The sequence below is a fragment of the Dama dama genome, chromosome 13 (assembly GCF_033118175.1).
Source record: "Dama dama isolate Ldn47 chromosome 13, ASM3311817v1, whole genome shotgun sequence".
Taxonomy (NCBI): Eukaryota; Metazoa; Chordata; class Mammalia; order Artiodactyla; family Cervidae; genus Dama; species Dama dama.
The window spans coordinates 64528081-64550691 of record NC_083693.1 but is presented as its reverse complement, the minus strand read 5'-3'; the positions used below and the strand labels follow the sequence as shown (position 1 = coordinate 64550691).

The window sequence follows — 22611 nt, the reverse complement described above, 5'->3', positions numbered from 1 at the left end:
ACCATGTTGAAAATCAATTGACCACAAATTATGGAGTGGTTTTGAACCCCTTCATTGTACTGTTTTTATCCCCCTGAGCGTGCTGCGTATCCTTCTGTCTTTCTACCTCTGAAATGTAGAGTCTCAAGCTAGGAAATAACTTCCCAGGTGTGTCCTGAGCAGCTCATAAAGGAGCGTGACCATCACCTCTCTCAATCTAGACAGTCTACTCCTGTTAACATGACCTAAGACAGCTCAGCTTTTCTGAAGCTACGTATACAACATTCTTGGGGAACTATGGGCAAATTTTTTGAATTCTGAGCTTGGGATCACAATGTGGAGATAAAGGGAAATAAAGAGCTTAGGAGATGAGTAATTTCATGCAGATACTGTTTTCATCAGGATAATGGGTACAACTCAAAGGAAATGACACAGCTCAGACTCAAGAGATGATGGTCTGGTTGTGTTGTTCACCCCGAGACCTTTGGCCACTCACTTCCCGTCTCCAGGCTCAGCGGCTTCTTCAGTAAAATGAGAAGACTGCTGTAGATTTGGAATGGCAAGTAGGTTGAATTTCCCTGTGAACTCCAGTTGATGGGCAGCAGCTGCCCAGACTGTTATGCTAAAGTCTCGGCAGACAAAGTCTGCTGGGATCGCCTAGTGTTGTCAGCCATGGGCTGGGTACTGGGCTATGCACTGTCTGAGTGTGGACGAGACCAAAGTCTGCGGTTCCTTCCAGCACTATGCATTCCGTGATTCTGCGACTCACCCGACCCCTAGCTCATACCATCTGAAGTCTCTCTGCCAAGCCAGGCTGGCTCCGGCCCAGCAGACAGTCTGAGAGAAGGTAGGCAGCCAGGCCAGCTTCTCCGTGGCTTCCACTCCACCAAATGCTTTTTCCTGGACCTGTGGAAGCTGAGCCACAGCTGCCGCCTGGCTCCACCTCTGGCCCAGCCTTTGGAGTCACATGGAGAAGAAAGAGAGGCAGCCAGTCGCAGAATCAGCATCGCTCACATGTATATAATCTGCAAATGCTCAACCAATGCTTCCAGCCTGGTTCCATGGGCCAGATAACTGCATGAGGCCCCGGTGGATTCCCACAGTCACTGAGGCTCCAAGAATGGTGCCTGGGATCCTGTTGTGAGACAGCTCCCTAGGTGTCTCCTCACCGGGACCAAAAGGCCTTCTGAGATGAGGTGGGGCGTGGGGTTGTCAGAGAGCTTAAGCCCCCGACCCTCAGTGGGCGCCCCCCGGGAAGCTGGGACCGGACTTGGAGGGCCCCTGCCCACAGCCTCGCCGAGGGGAAGTCAGCTCAAGCAAGTCTTCCGGGCCCCGGAAGTGCTGAGAACAGGTCTGGCTGTCTCAGCTCGCACGTCACAGCCCACATCAAGGGGTCGAGCGGGTCCACGGCCTTCAAACTTTCCACACCTGTGCGCTGCAGGCCTCTGCCGCCCGGTATGTATCAGGCACCACCTGGCTCCCAGCCCTGCCTCCCGGGCTGCCTGCCTGATGCCCACAGCCTTCCCAGAGCTGGGGGAGAGCTCCTCCATCCTCTCTCTGTAACCTTTGGCTCACGGGTCCCGGCCCCTTTCCTTGAACCCAGCCTGACATGACTCAGCCTGCTCATCCTGCTGACCTCCCCTCCCCCCATCCCAGCCTAGGCTAGGACTGCCCACTGCCGTCAGAACCCGGCTTATAGGTGATGGTACCCATTCTGACCCCAGTGCTATGTGCGATTAGGCCTTGAGGGGTATGTCCACTAGCAGTTTAAGCATGGGTTTGGGAACCAGACAGCCTGGGTTGGAATCCCAGCATGGTGGCCTCGGCACATGACCAAACAATTCTGTCTCAATTTCCTCACAATTAAAATGGGAACCATAAAAAAAATAAAAATTAAAAAAATGGGAAACATAAGCATTACTTACGGAATTGTTGAGGACAGTGTTGAGAATAGTGCCTGGCATACAGCAAACATTCATTGAGGTTATTATCATACATTCATTCATTCAGTAATTTACTGAGCATCTACTATGGACCAACACCATAGAAGTCTAGAAGACTTATCACAATAAGACTTACAATAACAGCCACACACAGGGAAAGCGCACTGACAGTCCCTCCCTTCCCCCGCCCCCTTAAAAATCCCTGGGAAATTTCACTGAACATGGAAGTGGTTACTGGAGAAGACAGAATTTGGGGTACCAACTTCCTGGCTGAGATTGAAGCTGGAAGCAGTGGGTACAAGAACCCAGGTCACCAAGGGCAATGGACAGGCCCCGTGTACCTCTGTGATACGGGCACGTTAAGGTGCTCTGATGCCAGACTTTCCTCGTGGCTCAGTGGTAAAGAGTCCACCTGCCAATGCAAGAGATGGGCTCCATCCCTGGTCCAGGAAGATCTCACAGGTCTCGGAGCCTGTGCACCACCACTACTGAGCCTGTGCTCTGGAGCCTGGGAGCCACAACTACTGAAGACCGAATACCTAGAGCTCGTGCTCCGAAACAGGAGAAGCCACTGCAATGAGAAACCTGCACGCTGCAGCTAGAGAGCAGCCCCCACTTGCCACAACTAGAGAAAAGCCATGCATCAACAAAGACCCAGCACAATCAAAAATAAATAAATAAAATTAGTTTTTTCAAAAGATGCTCTGATGCTGTCTCTCAAGGGGCAGGCACTTCACCTACCGTACATCTTTTTGCAGCTTTTGGATTTCAACCATGGGACTATATCACCCATCTGAAAAATGATCAAAGCAGTTTGGAACTTTGAAAAAAAAAAGTTCTAATTAACGGGGTTTCAGATGTGAAACTGAGCTGAGTTCCGTACATGCAGATCTAGAGAACTGTGCCTTCTTGGGGTGGCTCAGTGGTAAAGAATCTGCCTGCCAATGCAGGAGATGCGGGTTCAATCCCTGGGTCAGGAAGATCCCCTGGAGAAGGAAATGGCAACCCACTCCAGTATTCTTGCCTGGAAAATCCGATGGACAGAGGAGCTGGTGGCCTACAGTCCATGGGGTCTCAAGAGTTGGACACAGGACCTAGTGACTAAGCAACAGCAACAAATCAATGAACACAAGGCCTCTGTAAATACTATGCAACTTAAAAAAAAAAGAAAAAGAAAAAGGAAGCTCTCTGCATACTGGCATGGAAAGGTTTTCAGGATATGTGGTTAAGTGATAAAAGCAAAGTACAGAAGAGTGTCTAGACTGTGCTCTCTTGTTGGAAAAAAAAAAAAAAGCTTATTTGTATTTGCAAAAAGTCACTCTGAAGGAACACACCAGAAACTAATAACTGGTGGGGCAGGGGTGGGAACAGGCACATGGGGGAAAAGGTGGGAAGTCTATTTCACTGAATTTTTTTTTTTCAATCAAGAAACATGAAAATACTGAAATAGTGCAGAAAGAGCCTTGATGCAGCCTGTGGCATTAACCTCTATAAAGATATCCTTTCAATCTTAAACCAGTTAAATCCTAAACCACTTAAAAAAATCATGACTTTTTAAAAATGTATTTTTATTTTGAATCCTGCAAATGTTTTACCTACTCAAACATAAATTAATAATGTTTCCAGATTGCAGTACATTGAGCTCCATAGAGACAGCGCCGGGGCAAGTGAGAGCCGGACGGGCACTGGGCGACTCTGTGCCTCGCGGAGGATAAATAATTAAACATGGGCAAAGGAGATCCTAAGAAGCTGAGAGGCAAAACGTCATCATATGCATTCTTTGTGCAAACTTGCCGGGAGGAGCACAAGAAGAAGCACCCGGATGCTTCAGTCAACTTCTCAGAGTTTTCTAAGAAGTGCTCAGAGAGGTGGAAGACCATGTCTGCTAAAGAGAAAGGAAAATTTGAAGACATGGCAAAGGCGGACAAGGCCCGTTATGAAAGAGAAATGAAAACTTATATCCCTCCTAAAGGGGAAACAAAAAAGAAGTTCAAGGATCCCAATGCACCCAAGAGGCCTCCTTCGGCCTTTTTCTTGTTTTGTTCTGAGTATCGTCCAAAAATCAAAGGCGAACATCCTGGCCTGTCCATTGGTGATGTTGCAAAGAAACTGGGAGAGATGTGGAATAACACTGCTGCGGATGACAAGCAGCCTTATGAGAAGAAGGCTGCTAAGCTGAAGGAAAAGTATGAAAAGGATATTGCTGCATACCAAGCTAAAGGGAAGCCTGATGCAGCAAAAAAGGGAGTTGTTAAGGCCGAAAAAAGCAAGAAAAAGAAGGAAGAGGAGGAAGATGAAGAGGATGAGGAGGAGGAAGAAGATGAAGAGGATGAGGAGGAGGAAGAAGATGATGATGATGAATAAGTTGGTTCTAGCGCAGTTTTTTTTTTTTCTTGTCTATAAAGCATTTAACCCCCCTGTACACAACTCACTCCTTTTAAAGAAAAAAAATTGAAATGTAAGGCTGTGTAAGATTTGTTTTTAAACTGTACAGTGTCTTTTTTTGTATAGTTAACATACTACCGAATGTGTCTTTAGATAGCCCTGTCCTGGTGGTATTTTCAATAGCCACTAACCTTGCCTGGTACAGTATGGGGGTTGTAAATTGGCATGGAAATTTAAAGCAGGTTCTTGTTGGTGCACAGCACAAATTAGTTATATTTGGGGATGGTAGTTTTTTCATCTTCAGTTGTCTCTGATGCAGCTTATAGGAATAATTGTTGTTCTGTTAACTGAATACCACTCTGTAATTGCAAAAGAAAAAGAAAAAAAGTTGCAGCTGTTTTGTTGACATTCTGAATGCTTCTAAGTAAATACAATTTAAAAAATAATAATAATAATAATGTTTCCAGAGATTTCTGTGCCAGGCATTGCTCTAACTGCTTCGCATATATTAACTAAGTTGACTTTTTCAAACAACCCTACAAGATAACTCTGGGTATTGCTCCCATTTTACAGAGGGGGAAACTGAGACATAGAGAAGTTAAGCAACTCACTGAAGCTACGGAAAGTGGCAGCGCTGAGATTGGAACTCTGGCCATCTCAGAGTCTGTATTCTTAACCACTCTGCGAAATCCCTCTAGACTCCTATTCACAATGTAAGATTATTAAACGTTATAAACATACAATACAAGGAGGAGATGGAGGGCAGATCTCATCAACAGAGCTGAAGACTTAACACTCTCAAGGTATGAATCCTATGCAAACTGATTGAACGAATCGCTGCAATTCCAATTAGAACCCTGAAAGTGTTCTGTGAAAAGTGCCAAGAACATCCAAGACACACTTGAAGAAGGGGGTAGAATTTGGGCTGCTGGAAATCAAGACTTATGATAGAGCTACAGTGATGAAGAAGGTATGGTACTGGGGCAGGGACAGGCACATAGGTCAGTGGACTAGACAAGTCCAGAAACAGATCCCCAACACAGTCACTTGAGGTACATATGGTCACAGTAGAACACCGAGGAAAGGACAAACTTCGCAACAAAATGTGCTGAGACAAGCAGCTATCTGCATGGGAAAAAAATAAACATGATCCATTCTTCACAGCTTATACAAAAATCCGTTCCAGAAGACTCTGTTCTGATTAAATGTAAAAAGCAAAACAAACCAAAAAAAGCCCCTAGAAGAAAATAAAGAATACTTTCATAATCTGATGGAAGAGAGACTTCTTAAACAGAGCACACACAAACACACACTCACACACACCGCTCAACCTTAAATAAAAATTTAAATTTGACTGCATTAAAATGAAGACTTTAAAAAAAAATAAAATAAAAATGAAGACTTTCTGTTTATCAAGACACCATTAAGAGAGTGAAATTTATGCCCTGTGTGGGAGAAGATACTTGTAACACCAAGTGCTCAGAACTAGATTATACATAGAACTTCTACACATTGATAAGGAAAAAACAAGACAAATAAAAAAATGGGCAAGAGGCTTGAGCTGGCACTTAACACAGAGGCCATCCAAATGGCCAGTGAGCATCTGAAAAGCTTCTCAAGAGCAGAGGAATCAGAGAATCTGGAATTAAAACCTCAGGAGCCTGTGAGAACAGCTGTCATGAGGCAGACCTACATGATCAAGGACCGGGGACGTGGAGGAATGCTCCTGCTCTGCCTCTGGGAATATAAACTGGTCCATGAGTGGTTCTTAATCCTGGGATTGACTGATTTCTGTTTCCTTCTTGACACTCTTTTTGCACATTCCCAATTTTTACACTGAGTGTGTATTACTATGAAAATCAGAAAACAATGGACCAACATTTCAGAGGAAACAATTAAAATGGAAGAAAAGATGGCCAGGGGAAAGACTTCCTGGAAGATCGATGTGCCCAGCGGGGTCTCTCCTTCACATACAACTGAGTGAAATGGGCAGGGATTTGAAAAGATCATCAGAGACCTGGCCTGGTTGCCCCTCAGCTACCCCGGACCCACCGAGGGAAGAAAAGGGCCTCTGTGCCTAGAAAACCAACGTGTTCCAATCTGTCCCTTACCTCTCTGAGTCTCAGTTTCCTCTTTTGGAAAAATATGCAAAATATCATTCTCTTGAGTTCAACAGGTAGCTCGAATGGTAAAGAATCCGCCTGCAATGCAGGAGACCTGGGTTTGATCCCTGGGCGAGGAAGATCCCTTGGAGCAGGAAACAGCAACCCACTCCACTATTCTTGCCTGGAGAACTCCATGGATACAGGAGCCTGGAAGGCTACAGTCATACTTATAGGGCCAAGGATCCAGGCAGGCCAGACAGACTTGCGTCTGGGAAAGGTGGATACCCAGACATAGTTAAATACATAAAACAGGTCCAAAGGAACCAAATTGATTCCAGAACTTATTTTTCAGCTGGCAGGATTTCCCCTGTTCATGGTCCAGCCAGTGCTGCCTGAAAGAACTGAATGCAGTGATGGAAACGTCCCATGTCTGCACCGTTCAGTGCAGTTGCCATCAGCTGCCCATGGCTTTGGAGCATTTGCTCTATGGCCAGTGCAACTGTTACTTCACTTTAATTAATTTAATTTGTAAAACAGATACATGAGGCTGGTGGCTAATGTACTGGACAATGTGGGCCTAGACTTTTCTACTGTTTAAATCTTTCCAGTGTGTGTGAATTCATATACTATGTGTGGGATTTGTTTTTAATTAGAAAGAAAGAAGATTAAAAAAAAAAAAAGACAACGCAACACATGTCAATGTTATGACCATTAGCCAATTTGGAAAGTTCTTCAGGAAGACCATGTCTTCGGTCATCTGTTCCAGTGTTTAAGGCCCCATTCTCTCAGGAGTTGCCCATGCCCCCATGGCTGGCTGTAGGTCAAGGTCCTTTTGCACATGGATCCCAGCCCAGGCCTCCCCAGGCTCGTCCCTACAGAGCTCCCGAGGTCCTCACCCACCTCCCTTCTGCTGTCTTCCCCTCCCCATGTGGACCAGGTTTGGACAACAGGAGGCCCGTCAGCTCTGGGAAGGCCCGTCCTTGGCCCCTGCCGGCCTCCCTCCCTCCGGAATCGCCCCCGCCACGTGGCAGCCCACAAGTCCCACCGTGACCTTGGCCTCTGGCCCTGCTGCTGCTTACTCAGCGGTTCCCCCATCATCTGGGGGAAATGGAAAGGTGATCACAACCCTCCCCTCCTAGGCCTGACCCGGGGTTTAGGAGGGGGAGGCAGGAGGAGGGAGCAGGGGCCCCACAGTGGACAGGTCTCAGCCCAGAAGGGGAGAAGCGGGCTCTCCACGTCCTCACCCAGGCCTTCCCGCTGGACCTCTGCTTAAGTTTCTCTTTCCCTCACCCTTCGTGTCTGGGGCCTGACTGAATTCCCCTCTGAGACCGGCCTTTCAAAGTCTGTAAAATGAGACTGAGAACAGACCCCAAAAGGCCGTGGTGAGGACAAAATGCCGACTGCATCTGGAGCTTCACGGTAGCTCTGTCTGTGGTCACTGCGGACACGACTGATGCTGGACAGCTCTGAGCGGCGCGAAATGCTCTGCCCCAGAAAGGCAGCCGGGCTCTGTTCCAGCCTCAGCTACAGGCTGGCTGTGTGTCCTCGGGCAAGCCTCCCTCCCTCTCTGGGCCTCGGTTCTCTCACTAGTGAGATAAGCGAAAGGATACTCACCCCTCCCTCTTTCAGAGGCTTGAAGGAAGGATGAGACATGAGCACGCAGTCAGAGGGGTGTGCTTTGACAAAATGAACCCCCATTTCTAAATCAGAAGTGGGGTCACGCCCAGGGCCTGTCCAGGGTTCAGGGCCGAATGCTGACCCGATCCCTGGCCAGGGCTCAGCCTGCACCCAGAGGCGGCAGGCTCTGGACATCTGCACCTTGCAGGAAGCTGCTGCGGCGTCACGTTCCTCCAGCCCCTGGCAACACTGAGTCAGCCTGCGACCCACCTCACAGCTGTTGTGACCGCATTTCCTCTGCAGGGTCCTATGCACGCCCGAGCTCGGCAGTCCCGACGCTGTCTGGCAGCACGTCTCCTGGGCCCAGGCCCACCTCCCAAAACAAGATGGGCATCCCACCCCCTGCCCCCGAAATCCCACCTCCAGGGCCGCGTCCTTTTAGGGCTTGCCCCTCCCCTGTCAGACTTTACAGGGTGCACGGTCCCTGACACCCGAGCATAAGGGAAGTCAGCCGCAGTGAGTTTTCAAGAGCCAAGGAGGCCGAGGTCCCTGGCTCATTACCTTTGGGAGCCTTCGGGAGGCACTGGGGTGGGGAGAGAGGAAACACACTCCACCCCTCCCAGGTTAAAGTGTCTCCCAGCAACTCCAGGAGAAGAGGGCAGCAGAGGATGAGATGGTTGGATGGCATCACCGATTCAATGGACATGAGTCTGAGCAAACTCCAGAAGATGGTGAAGGACAGGGAAGCCTGGCGTGCTGCAGTCCAAGGGGTTGCAAAGAGTCGGACACAACTGAGTGATGGAACAACAGTGACTCTGAGGGCGGGGGTTACAGGATGTGACTTTGTCAGTGGATGACAAGGGAGAGATTGGAAGGTGGGGCCAGGCCCCCATTTCTGCACCTCTGAGGTTCTTCGCGTGGTCCATCATATATGGCTAACTTGGGCAGGGGCTAGGCGGTCATCCCCTCCATGGGGCTCAGCAGGCCCCAGGAGGGTCCAGCAGCATCCCTCCCTCTACAACCAGGCACACCTGGATCTAAGGCAGGCAGCAGGTCCTGGAATCTTGGAAGGCAACACAGGGACGCAGAGAATTCACGAGCGAAGGCTGTGGCTCTGGACTTGGATAAACCTGGATTCAGGCTCCGAGTCTGCCACGGAGCGCTGAGGGCTTCCACTGAATCACTTGCTGTGCCTCAGTTTCCCTGCCTGTAAATTGGGCACTGCAACCCCAGTCTCACGGGGCTGTGACGATTAACTGAGAAACAACTCTTAGCAAAGGGGCCTGGGGAATTTCCTGGAAGTCCAATGGTTAGGGCTCCATGCTTCCACTGCAGGAGGTGCAGATTTGATCCCTGGTCAGGGAACTAAGATCCCACATGCCCCGTGGTGTGGCCAAAAAAATCTAGAACAAACAAGCCAAGGGGCCTGACATAACTGCTGTGACTATTAGTGTCATCTATAAATACCACAGGTCCCTGATTTTTATGCCCTGATCAAAACTCTGCTCCTTAAAAGGACGCTTCTGTGAGAATCACAGAATGTGACATATTAGCACTGACTGCTCCCCTCTTTGAAAACTGTCCTTTCCAAGCCTTGAATTTCACTGGAGGGAGAGAGGACCAAGGCCCAGGGACAGAGGGATGGCACCTACCCCCAAGGACTCATGCATTTTAAAGATAGACCATGCATGAGTCGGGCACTTCTTAATCCGGAGGAATGAACTGCTGATAGAGACATTCAGACAGCACAGTGGAGAGGCTGAGACTGACTTACCTACTTGATGCATACAGTCCACTCTCAGCATCTGTGGTTGGTACATTCCACAAACTTTGCCACGGACACTGAGTTAGTGGAAACAAAACCACTGCTTTTGGGGAAAACACAGGGGTAGGTTCCCATGAACTGCTGGTCACAACATTTCCACCCACTGATCAAGACACATCTTGTTTTATGTGTGTTTCTATTTAAAGATACCTTATTTAATACGTATCATTGATTCATTAACATTGAACTCACGGCCAACAGAGTAACTCATGCCTGAGCGAAGCTCTTCTAACACCCATATTTTCTCCACGGGGCCCGTCTCAGCCTTCTCACCCTCAGGAACCCTAGACAGCAGAGAAGCACTGTACTTGGGGACATTTTAAACAGTGAAATCATCAACCCAAAGCAGGAGAACTTGAAAAACATAACAGACCACGACAAGGACGGAAACAAGAAGGCACCTTGTTCTCAGATGGTTCAGATTTTTCATCACTGTGCAGGGCTGCAAATGACCTCCAAAGCACTACGATTTGGGGGTTATGAATAAACCTCAGCAAGCAGGCCAATTTGCAAATGCAGAATCTGTGAGTAATGGGGATCGGCTGCAAACGTCCCTTCGTTAGGCTGGCCCCAACTGTGGCTCACCTGGACATGAACCCTGCTCACAACACAGCATCTGTCAAAGCCTGGGAGCAAGCTGCTGTGTCGTCCGAACTGGGACCCAGCACACCTCTCGCCCTGGAGCCCAGGCCAGGCCCCCACCTGGCACCCACCCTGTAGCTGTTGAGGCTTCCAGCTGCCACCATGGGCAGTTCCTGTCAGGGGCAGAGGACAGATTTGGGGGCAAAGGGGAGGACGGTATTTGTGGCAGCTGCAGGGGAGCCTCTGGCAGTCCCCAAACCTGTGTCCTGAGAGCCTCTCACCAGCCTGCCCCAACAGGATCGTGAGCAGGACCCACGGCCATGTCTTCATGAAGTGCCTACTGTGGGGGGCTGCTGGGTCGCGTGCTGCTTCGCCCAGAGCCCGGCACACAGTGGGGGCTCTGGCTTCCACGTCACATGAATGCAGGAAGCAATGGTCAGAGAGGGCAGGGAGCCAGCTAAAGGTCTCACAGCAAGTCCGAGCAGACCCGGGGACGAGTGGAGTGGACAAGAAGGTAGGCACCGAGGCCTTTCCAGAGACCACGGGACGTGGCTCACATTTCTTGAATACCTACTACGTGTCAAACTCTGTCCAAGCTCCTTACACGCATTAACTCATGTAACACCATAGCAGATCTAAGAGTATGGAACTATTAGTACCCCATTTTACAGATGAGGAAACTGAGGCAGAGTATAGAATTGGAACCTTGACAGTTTGCTCCATGGCCTGCACGTCTAACCGATATGCTGTACTGTTCGCCTCTCAATGTTCTCATATCCAGACAGCTACGCTGGGCCACAACAGCACCTTCTCCTGGGCAGGTGGAGGGCGGGCTGGCAGGAGGTAATAAAGGTGGCCTCCTTGCCTCCATGATGCATACCCAACCAACCACCAGGCTCCTTCCTAGGTACACTCTGGGGGCGCCCTATCTCTCCATCCCCACTGCCAAGATCCTGGGCCAGGCCTCCATCTCGGCTTACCCCGACCCCTATAGTAGCTTCTGCCCCATGCGCTACTCCCCCAAACCCCAGGCCCTTCTTCACACAGCAGCCTGATGCAAGCAATTCATGTGATTCCTGTGCAAAACCTGTACCTTATAGACAAATGTTTGCAGCAGCTTTATTCGCAATTGCCCCAGACTGGAAACAACCCAAATGTGGCACAGTGGGCAAATGGATAAACAAACTGTAATACATCATACAATGAAATATGGTCAGTAATAAAAAGAACATAATACTGAAACACAACACAGACGGGTCTCCAACGCCTTCAGGCAGGTGAAAGAAGCCAGACTCACAAGGCAGCATTCATATGAAGTTCTCGAAACACCAAAACTCAAGGATGGAGATGAGTGATGATGCCAGGGTTTGGGCAGGGGAGGGGCTGCCTACAAAGGGCACAGGGGAATTTTGGAAGATGATGGAACTGCTCTATATCTTGATTGCGGTAGTGGTTACCAGAAAGTCAACGTTTACCAGAATGTATAGAAAAGTTCCCAGAAGAGAGTGAAGCTTACTCCATAAAAATTTTACCTTGTTATGGATCAAACTGTATCCCTAGAAAGACATGTTGAGGTCCTAATTCCCAGCACCTCAGGACCTCAGAATGTGACCTTATTTGGAAATAGGGTCATTGCCAGCGTAGTAAGTTAAGATGTGCATGCTAAGTCGCTTCAGTCGTGTCCAACTCTTTGTGACCCCATGGACTATGTCCCGCCAAGCTCCTCTGTCCATGGGGTTCTCCAGGCAAGAATACTGGAGGGGGTTGCCATGCCCTTCTCCAGGGGATCTTCCTAACCCAGAGATCAAACCCGCCTCTCTTGTGGTGCCCTGCAGTGGCAGATAGGTTCTTTACCACTAGTGCCACCTGGGAAGCCCCACTGTAAGTTAAGATGAGGTCATTTTAGAATGGGGGCAGGAGGAACCCTAAGCTGATATGACTGGTGTCCTTAGAAGAAGAGGATCGACAAGAAGACACACAGGGAGGACATGGCCCAGTGACCAGGCAGAGACTGGAATGATGCAACTGCAAGCGAAGGGACCCCAAAGACTGCTGGGGCCACCAGAAGCTAAGAAGAGGCAGGAAGATTCTACCCAGAGTCTCAGAGGGGGCACGGCAATGCCGTCACCTTGATCAGAACACCAGCCTCCAGAATGGCGAGAACAAACTCTGATTGTTGTAAGTCACGCAGCTTGTGCTGCTTTATCACAGCCGCCCTAGGAAACCAATACACAGCCCAACTTTAAAAATGGGGGGCGAGACTGTCTCAGTCTCCAGCGTCTTCAGGTCCCAGCCTAAGAGCCTCAGGTGTCTTGTCCCCTCTCCTGCACGGGTCACCTCCGGTCCACGCACAGTGCAAACACCAGGCACACTGGGCCGTGGTACCCGCAACTGGGCCATGCTGGTTCCCCCACCCCCCACAGCTACCCGGGAAACTCCGAGATGTCACTCAGCTCAGCTCAGCTCTCACCTCCCCGGTAAAGCTCCCCAAGATGTGCTCTAGTCTGAGCGGGACACCCCTGAGCCAGCCGGAGACCCCAGCACTCCAGGGGACCATCCTGCGTCGTTCAGGCATTGCATTGCCTGCCGCTCCTGCAGCCCCACAAGACTGGGGATCCTGGGACAAGGGTGAGCTGTCAGGTAACTGGCAGACCAGCACCATGCGGGCTAGAGAGGGGCTCCAGGACTCGGCTGCGTGGGGGCCTGAGGGCTGGGGAGGAGCTGGGGCTTTGGTAAATACCCACACTGCATCCGCTCGGCCCTGGCCCTGCAGAGTGGAGCCAGGGCCAGGCCTGGCGTGCCTCAGGTTTCTCCTGCCACAGTCTCTACTCTCAAGGCCTCCCACCCAGAGCTGAGCTTGAAGGCCTGCCCAGTCACGCACCTCACGCTGCTGCTCAGCCTTGCATAGCCCACAGCCTCCTCTGCAAGCTCCCGGCAGGCCCCTTCCCATCTCCCAGAGGCCCTCTATCCTGGTCAATCCCTCCCCACCTCTCTCCTGGGCATTAACCTGCCATATATTCATTCAACAAAGCCTTGTGTGGGACGCTCCTCTCCAGCCCCTACTCTTGCTTAGCTTGAGAGTTCTCTGAGTCAAGCACTCTATGCCCAGGACAGTGTGGATCTGGCAACCACACCTGTCAGGAGGAGTCACTCTCTCTGCCCTGAAAGCTTACAGTTTAGCGGGGCCACAGACAAAGAATACACCGTGACAGCTTGAGAAGTGAGGCTCCGACAGGGCTGATGGGACTTCGCTGACTGGCGTCCTGGTACCTCTGTGTAAATTAGGAAAAGATGCTTCTTGCTTCCCATGGATGCAGACAACCCCTCCTCCACCCCGCACACACACCTAACATCACACAGGGCTTGGCAAGAGAGTGAAACTTCAGGGGCCCCTTGTTCCTCTCTCAGCAGGTGCCTTTGTGCAGTGAACAGCCTGCACAACTGTACGCAACAGGCTTAGAGGCTAGACAGCCTGGAAAGCTTTTTGCAGGAGGCTGGAGGTGGGGTGTGTATGCTTAGTCCCTGAGGCAGGAAAGTGCTCAGCACTACCCAGAGGCTTGAGGGAGAAGCAGCCAGTGAAGGCCGATGTGACTGTCCCCCCACCTCTAGAGCCTCACGTGAAGGAGCAGCCTCGGCACCTGCACGGAGCTGTGGAAACAGCCTGGGTCCAGCTGTGAGAATTTGGGGCAACCACATCCCCTCTCTGAGCCTTATCTGTGAGCAGGGGCTGGATTATGGGGTCACCAGACCCACACTGAGCTCTGATGCCTGACAATGCTAGGGCCAAGGATGGGGGCCACTTTGGCTCATGAAAAGAAGCCCCCAGCCTGTCTTTCAAACTATTTCAAAGGCAATTGCCTAGTCTTTCAAGACAGCCCACCCTGCTCAATCCCAGGATACCTGTGGCCTTTTAGACAAAGGCCCTCAAGGCCTCCCCAGGGCAAACCTTTCCCAAGGCTGAGCAGAGTGGTAAACTGACCACTCAAGACCTCTAGTGGCCAGTGGTCAGCACAAACCCAGCCTGGCACCCGTAAGTGATCAATAAAGAAGCAATGAAAGAATGAATGAATGGTGGCAGCCATCAAGGATACAAGCAAGCACTGTTCGGAGCAGGCCCCAGCCTTTCTCGTGCTGGTTTGGTCAGAGAACCAAATCTCAGAATGTTGGCACAGACAGGAAGTTTCTCCATCTAAAGCGCAGATGAAATGGGCTTCCCTGGTGGTCCAGTGACTAAGACTCCACGCTCCCAATGCAGGGGCCCCAGGGGTTGGTCCCTGGTCAGGGAACAGGACCCCACATGCCTCAACTAGAGATCCTGCATGTCGCAACAAAGACCAAAGATCTGTGAGCTGCAACTAAGACCCAGCACAGCCAATAAATAAATATGTTTTAAAAGCCAACATATTTGGAAAAAAGTAAAGCATAGATGAGGAAACTGTGGCTGAGGGAAGAGACATGGCTACCTTGTTCAGCAGCATTTAGCCTTGTCAAAGCACAAAGTTGGAGAGTCAGAATTTAAACCAGAATAACTAGTCTGAAGCTTCTGGTGAAATCTAAAACTCACAAACACCCAATGGGAAAAACAAGTTTGCAACATAGTCTTTGAAATAAGCGGCTTAGTTGATGCAAAACATCTCTCCCCTCTCCCCCTTTTCCTCCTTCTCATCTCCACTAGGAAATAAAGGCTTGCGGGTAGCCTAAAAAGCAGCTTTAGTGTTTCTGGTATATACTCTGGTGCTATGTGATGAGGGATAAATAATTTGTGTGTGTGTCAGGATTAAGTTTGTCTGTGATAGAAAATTTTAAACAATAGTGATTTAAGTAAGGTAGATATGCATTCCTCTCTCATACATAAATCTGAGTAAGTAATACAGGGCTGGGATGATACACCAACATGTCTGAGAGCCTTACTATATTTATATATTATACTGTTGCTCTACTCTGCATAACATCCATTCTCAAATTCACCCCAGAGTCCAAAATGGGTGCTTCAAGTCCAGCCATTACGTCTATTTTCCAGCCAAGAGGAAAGAGGAAAATAGAAAGGCATGACCCTTCTCTTTAAGGACATCACCAAGCAAATTTTACTCCCCATATATTTTCCTGTCCAAACCCAATCGCACAGCCACATCTAGCTGAGAGGAAATTGGGATGTGTTTAGCTAAAATTTACACTCAACTAAAATTCAGGGGGCCAATCAACAGACTCTGCGTCACCCCTGAACTCAAATACTCCAAGATGATGGCAGTTGACAAGGAAATGGTCCCCAAACCCTAGACCCACAAAAGTTTTCAGGAGCTTCATTTAAAACAGAGGGAACTTGGAAAAAAAGTTGACATATGTCTATGCCAATTCCAACCATTAATATGATCATAATATGATGAGGTCTTCAAAGATGATAGGTAGGCAACATACCTCCACAGTACAGCATGCAGAAATACATATAGGAAATAACACTCAGTAAAAAAGGAGGAACACAAACTAACAAATACACATAGCTCAAAACCGTGTACCAGAGATGGAAGTTAAACAAACATGTACTTGGACTGGGCGTAGCCTCAAAAAGATGACGTGCTTGATGCTTTACATTTTACTATTTTTTATGTCTATGTGTGAACTTTTTCAGATATAAAATATTGCTTTGAAAATCAACAGCATGTGTGTGCACACGGGCTCACACACACACATACACATACCATACACAGACAGGCAGCAGCCCTTACCTGGTCTCACAGCCCAAATAACTAAGAATATCCTCTCATGTAAGAACCCTGCAAGGCAGGGATCATCGCCCTGCTTGGCAGAGGAGGAAGAGGAAGGTGTCCTGGCAGGTACAGGTCAGTGACTTGCCCGGGGTTGCCCAGCTCTAAGAGGCAGAGCAGACCTGTGGTCAAATTCAGCTCCTTCACCTGTAGCCACATGGCCCCAACTCCCTCTCCAGGCCCATGGCACAAAGAACCCTTCTTCCCTGTCCCCAAACCAGGCTCTTCAGAGTTCCCCCACACAGCCTGTCCTTTCTACTTTCCCTCTTCATGCTTTTCTTCCCGATTTCAGTTAAAATCCCACTCACCCAGGGCTTCCCTGGTGGCTTGGTGGTAAAGAAATCTGCCTGCCAGTACAGGAGACACGGGTTCGATCCCTGGTCCGGGAGGGTCCTACGTGCGGTGGAGCAGCTAAGCCCATGCACACAACTACTGAGCCTGTGCTCTAGAGTCCGGGAGCTGCAGCCACGGAGTTCACATGCCCTAGAGCCCGTGCTCCAAAACGAAGAGCAGCCCCAGCTCATCACAGCTGGAGAAAGCCTGCACAAAGCAATGAAGACCCAGCACAGCTGAAAATAAATACATAAATAAATACAAATTTTTAAAAAATCCTACTTATCCTTCAAGACCTAATCCAGACACCATCTCTGCCAGGGCGTCCTTCCAGCTCACCACAGCCAAGTGTAACAGAGCCTCAGCCCCTTTGTACACAGTGCCCTATACTTAGGTGCATATTTCACTTCCCCTAGGAGATGAACTGAAAACTCCTAGATGTCCAACCAATATTTGCTGAACGGACGGGTGTAGTGGGGGAACAGATGGAGGGAAAAAGGGATGGAGAGACGGAGAGCTGGGTGCATGGGTGGATAGGTGAGAATGGCTGAGATTTCACTGGTTTCCCCAATGGTTTCTTTGGGGAAAGAAACCCTGAATATACTTTAGACAGTTGCTCTGTCAAAATGACATGAACAGAAAGAAGCAAGCATCATAAATGCTGTCATCAGGTGCCACTGATAGAGAGGTAAGTCTTTGCTTTGAACCGCAATGCGTGCATGCTAAGTCGCATCAGTCATGGTCTGACTCTTTGCGACTCTATGCACTGTAGTCCACCAGGATGCCAGGCTCCTCTGCCCCTGGGGATTCTCCAGGCAAGAATACTAGAGTGGGCTGCCAGTCCCTCCTCCAGGGGCTCTTCCTGACCCAGGGATCAAACCCACATCTCTGATGTCTCCTGCATTGGGGGGTTCTTTAACACGAGCGCCACCTGAGAAGCCCTGGGACTGCATCACCCCCAGGGGAATGTACAGTATCCATCTCTGTCAGTGATTGAGATTAAGGGGGCTGGGGCTACGGTGGGTGGGGAAAGAGATCCCCAGTGTATTCCTTCTTGAGAGCTTTCTCCTTTAGCCAGAGATCGTCAGATTGTGAATTTCAGACGCAAAGTCCTTTACTTCTTTGGTGCCTGGAGGTGGGTGAAGATGCACATTTATTAACCCAGGGAGGGAACCCAGCCCTGGGAAAATCCGTGCAGGAGGGGAATGCATTTCTGCTACCCCTGGGGTCTCCTCTTCTTCTGCTGGGCTGTCCCTCTCCATTCCCCTTTCTTCTCTTTCTGCCTTGAGGAAACAGGCCCTTTCATCAGGCCCTGACACCTCGTATTGAATGTTAGTCACAGAGTTGGGATGGTGTCTGGCATTTGAAGTCCCATTTCTTAACTAGGGAATAAAAATTTCTTGGCTTTGATAAAGATCCCAGAGTCAGTGATGAAGTGGGGGCCACGTTCATGGGGGTAAGTGTTCCCTAGGAGAGTCCCTCCAGGGCAGCCCCTCACCACTCCAGGCTCCCTCTCCTGGGATCCTGGGCCTCCCAGGGCTCCAGGCTGGCGGGTGGAGCCCGGTTCTAGAGGAATCTCACACTGCCTGGTCCCAGGTCGGGTAGGCAGCAGGCCTTGACCTCGGGCGGGTGCCGTTTCCCCATAGGATGTGGCCTGAGCGAGCGCTGATGCTATGCACAGACGGCAACAACAGGCCTTGACCACAACCGCTCCAGAGGCCGTTTCTTCTAAAAGGGAACCGACAGTTCACAGCAGGCTGGGTAGGTCTTCAAACACATACAGACTGAGCTAGGGGCACCCCCAGGAGCTACGGGCAAGAGGGGGCAAGGGGCCCTGCCGCCCCTCTCGGAGCGCCTGCCCCCCAGGGCTGTTCCAGCCTCGGGACCCGTGTGCGGCTGCTCGGGGGCCTCACGGGCAGGTGGGGAGAGACAGAGGCAGCAGTCATGATGGCGGCTTCCAGATCCTTCTCTCCGAGGCCTGAGGCTGACGGCCACACGGGTGTGGGGTCAGTAAGGCCCTCCCACTACCCTGTAGACACCCCAGCTAAGGGAAGGCCTCCTCTGTACCTACCCACCTCCTTTCTTCTCTTTTAAGGCCACCCCGGCAGGAGGGTGTGTGTGTGTGTGTGTGTGTGTGTGTGTGTGTGTGTGTGTGTGTGTGTGTGTGTGTGTGTGTGTGTGTGTGTGTGTGTGTGTGTGTGTGTGTGTGTGTGTGTGTGTGTGTGTGTGTGTGTGTGTGTGTGTGTGTGTGTGTGTGTGTATAGCAGGTACACTGTGTCCTCGGGCCCCCCTCCCTCCTGCATACGGACGGCCTGGCTCTGTCGGGGCAACAGTGGGGGTGCTGTGGGGAGGCTGGGCCTGCCTAGCAGGGAACCCCTTCCCTCAGCTGAAGGGCCTGTCCAGCCCCCCGTCCTGGGCCTTTCCTCAGACCGTGCCCCTCTCAAACCCTGTCAGGAGCAGCCTTCCCAGCCAGGAACCCCGTGCCTGACACCAGGCCACCTGCCCCCTCGTCCGCGCCCCCACGGCTCCCACACCAGCGGGCCAGAGCAGGGCCCACTCATGCATAGCCACTCACACTCAGAGAAGCCCCTCCAAGGAGCCTTCCCAATTCACCGACCAGGCGGCCAGTGCTACCAGGAAGCCAGGGGCCTCTCCCCAAAGCGGGCTCCCCAAACCAGTACACTTCTTTTTTTTCAAAATGAGTTTTTCAAAAATCACCCCACACCAGTGAAAAGACACTTTCTTCCAGGCACTTGATCAGGGTGACAACCCAGAAGTCTCCTTTCCGGGTCTTTGTCTCTCATGAAAGTATGTTCTAAATGGTTCTAGAAGGAATATCGGGGGAAAGGAGAGCTGTCTCATCTCCAACTGGCACTCCCATATCACTCCAGGATACCAGCTTCTGCTGCCTGTTGGCCAGTAATTCAGGGAATCACTGAGTAAGATGGAGCAGGGTCTTAGAGATCACTGAGTTCATTTTTCAGTAGAGAAACTGAGGCCCAGGGAGAGTAAGGGACTTGCTCCCTAGAGAAAACCCCAAACCCCAGAACAGCGTGGGACCCTAGGATATCCTCCAGCCCTACTGATGTTCTTAGCACACAAGTCCTGAAGCATCTTCAAAATCAGCAAAGGACCGTATCACCAGGCTGACTCTCTCACGTGAAGGGTAGACAAAATGGATAAATTCCACTGAAGCAGCTCGAGCAGTGCTTCTTAGACTTTCCTCCGGCAACTTCTTATTTTGACAAAAAGACATTAAAAACTAACAGCTACTGTCAATGTGCCCAATCATTTCATAAAAGAAAGGAGGCTTAATACAGGAAGAAGACCTAATCTCAGAATAAGGAACAGTGCTGCCCAGGAAAAGATAGTTTGCAACCTTGACTGATAGGCATACACACATGCACAGGCACACACACACACACACACACACCCCCACAATACATCATTTTCCCAGCTTCTCATGGGAAGGACCACAAACCTTCCTGACCAGCCAGGGTCCCCCCAGATCCTGTACACGCAGCTGACCCCATTCTTTCGGCGAAGATGCATGTCTATGTGTGATCCAGAGCTGGCCTAGGTCTTTTCTGGGTCACCTCCCCCATAACTGGGCTCTTTCTGGGCACACAGGTGCCCTGAACCCCTGGAGTAACCTGGGCAATGAATGGGGCCCCATGAGCAGTCCTCTTCATGCTCCTGCCAATCTCTCCCTGGCCAAAGCTGGCCTTCCCTGCTCCCTTCGACCCCACTGCCTGATAACTTGGGGGGCAGATTCCTTCCCTCCCGGGCCCACTCTACACTTCCCACCTCAAAGCCTTTGCTCGGGCACTTCTCTCCCCCGAACCTGCCCCCCACCCTCTCCCCGGCTGCCCACCCACTTCCGCTTATGTGTCACTGCCTGGATGACACAACCGAGGGGACGCCTCTCAGGACAGAATCTCGCCGTGACAGATGGAATCTGTGAGCGGGTCTGAAGGACGGGGTTTGTGGTTGTCTGGGACCTGTTCTTCCCTTCCCTCTGCTCTGGCCCATGGCTGGGAGGCCCACTGAGTTCGCCGCAGGCCAGCCCAGACGCTTGTCTGTAAAAAGGAGCTCCCGGGAGACCTGAGACAGCAGACTGGGGGTCCGGGGTGCGTGCTCCCTTCAAATATCAAGCCCGTTCCTGGTTGGTTTCTGACTTGATTTCCTGATCTCTTGGATTAAAATGCAGGTGATCTCATTGTATTTTAACACTTGCTGCCTCAGTAGAGATGACAAAATCGGGACCCGGGCCCAGGATAAGGCCTGTCAAGTGGGGGGGATGATGGGCAGGGAGCCAGGGGTAAACGTGCTGAGACTCTCCCATCCTAAGCAGCCCCTGCACCCCTACTCCCTGCCCTCCTATGTGCTTCCCAGCAGTGTCTTTTCACTTCCCAGGGGTGTCTTTTCACTTCCCAGGGGTGCACTGGGGTTTCTCAGGGTCTGAAGTGAAGGAAGGTACCTTTTGCTTAAGCTGGTGAGGTATCATTTGCTTCCTGTGGGTCAGAGTCTCTTTTAGGGTCTGGAAGGGGGTGGGTATCCCAGTTGAGTGCCAGCCAGGACCATCTGGGAGCATTAGCCCCTGATGGCAAGGAAACCGGGGTCAGTGAGCAGAGAGGTAGCTGGGACCCTGAATTCATCACTGGATCCTCTTCTGGGTGGGCCTCACCCAGGAAGAGCCCCCATCCTAGCGCTGGAAGTGGTTGAGGGGCTCCTTGAGGCATTTGGCAGGACCCCTACTATGGATCAGGTATAAGGGAGACAGCCAGGGCTCTCTCAAGCCTGGGGCCTTGCCCGGGCAACCCCTTGCAGGCCCAAGGTTCAGGAGTCCCGCGTTCTGGGCCCAGCTCCCCTGATCTTGGGTAAGTCACTTCCTCTTTCTGTGTCTCCGTTTCCTGGTCATAAGAAGGGACTGGATGAGGTCTGTGATGGCCACATTTTTTCCAAGAGTAGGCTCTTTTTTCAAACAAAATCTTAAACAGACCCTTAATTTATCAAACAGGGGGAAGTGGATGGGCTCTGAGCACACACATCCCCAGTGACCCCGACACTCAGTTCGGCGTCTGGTCGCCTGGCAGTCACAGCTTCTGCAGCCTCACCGCACCTCCAATCCACCAGCGAAGCCTGGGCCTCCAGCTTCTCATGTCTCCACTGTCCTCTGCCCCGGCTCCAGCCCTCTCTCCCGGCCACCACAGGGCTCCCCCTGCTTCTTGCCCCTATTCCCCCCACAATCTGTCCTCAATACAATCCAAATACAAAATCCACCAAATCCACCAAATCCACCCCTCTGTGAACCCCACCCAAGGCCCCCTCTCACCTAGAGCACCCTCCAAAGCCTGTACCCCACCAGCTAGCCTTTTTCTGTCCTCTTCTCCCCGACTCCACTCCAGCCTCCCTGGTCTCCCCGTATCAGACATACCAACCACCCCCCTGCCCCACCCCCCCAGGGGCTTGACTCACTCTCCCCACTTCCTTCAGATCTCGGCTAAACACGGTCTTCTTGGAGTGGCCTTCCCTAACCACCTGCTCCAGAACAGCCCCCCTGGGCTCCCATACCCCTAACCCTGACTTTCTGTCTTTCCTTCTGGGAAGGTCTGCTGCAAGCGGCAGGGGCTTGGTTTAAGGCTGGGCCCCCCCCTCCATCTAATGCAGATACTACTTGTGGAACGAACACTGAATGCATAGAGGAAGAGAAGTGTCTGCATCCAGAGTACTGGGCAGCCTGTCTGCATTTTCCTTCTCCCCAGCCGGTGTTTCCAATAAGCAGCAGACGGAGCTTGCTTGCCAAGATCCTCATACTCCTGTTCCAGGGGGCTGACATCCAAGCCACCCTCTCCGAGCCCCTGGGTGTGGGGTGGGAGGCATTCCCCTAGCTGTCTGGACATCCATCTCCTGCCAGCGAGGAGCAGGGGGCTTTGGGAGCTGGGTGGAAAGCTGAGATCAGCTGAAGACTTGGAAGCCAGCCCTGAGTGGTCTGCAGGCTCTGGGGGAGGCCTGGGGGTGAGGGGGTCATAGATTATTGCCCCTCATCATCTTTGGGTACTGTAACACAGGCAGATATG

General features: G+C 51.1%; 2 protein-coding genes across 3 annotated transcripts in view; one reads left to right on the top strand and one right to left on the bottom strand.

Annotated features, from left to right (window-relative positions):
• The window catches only part of RIN3 (Ras and Rab interactor 3), a 133354-nt gene that overhangs the window by 108227 nt on the left and 2516 nt on the right, over positions 1-22611 (bottom strand). The gene's annotated exons all lie outside the window — the stretch shown is intronic.
• LOC133068186 (high mobility group protein B1-like) lies at positions 3555-4384 on the top strand. The gene has a single exon (XM_061159318.1). The coding sequence runs from the start codon at positions 3648-3650 to the stop codon at positions 4284-4286; it is 639 nt and encodes a 212-aa protein (XP_061015301.1). The 5' UTR covers positions 3555-3647; the 3' UTR covers positions 4287-4384.

Coding starts and splice junctions, on each gene's coding strand:
- LOC133068186 (XM_061159318.1), top strand. CDS start 3,648: ATGGGCAAAGGAGATCCTAAGAAGCTGAGAGGCAAAACGTCATCATAT.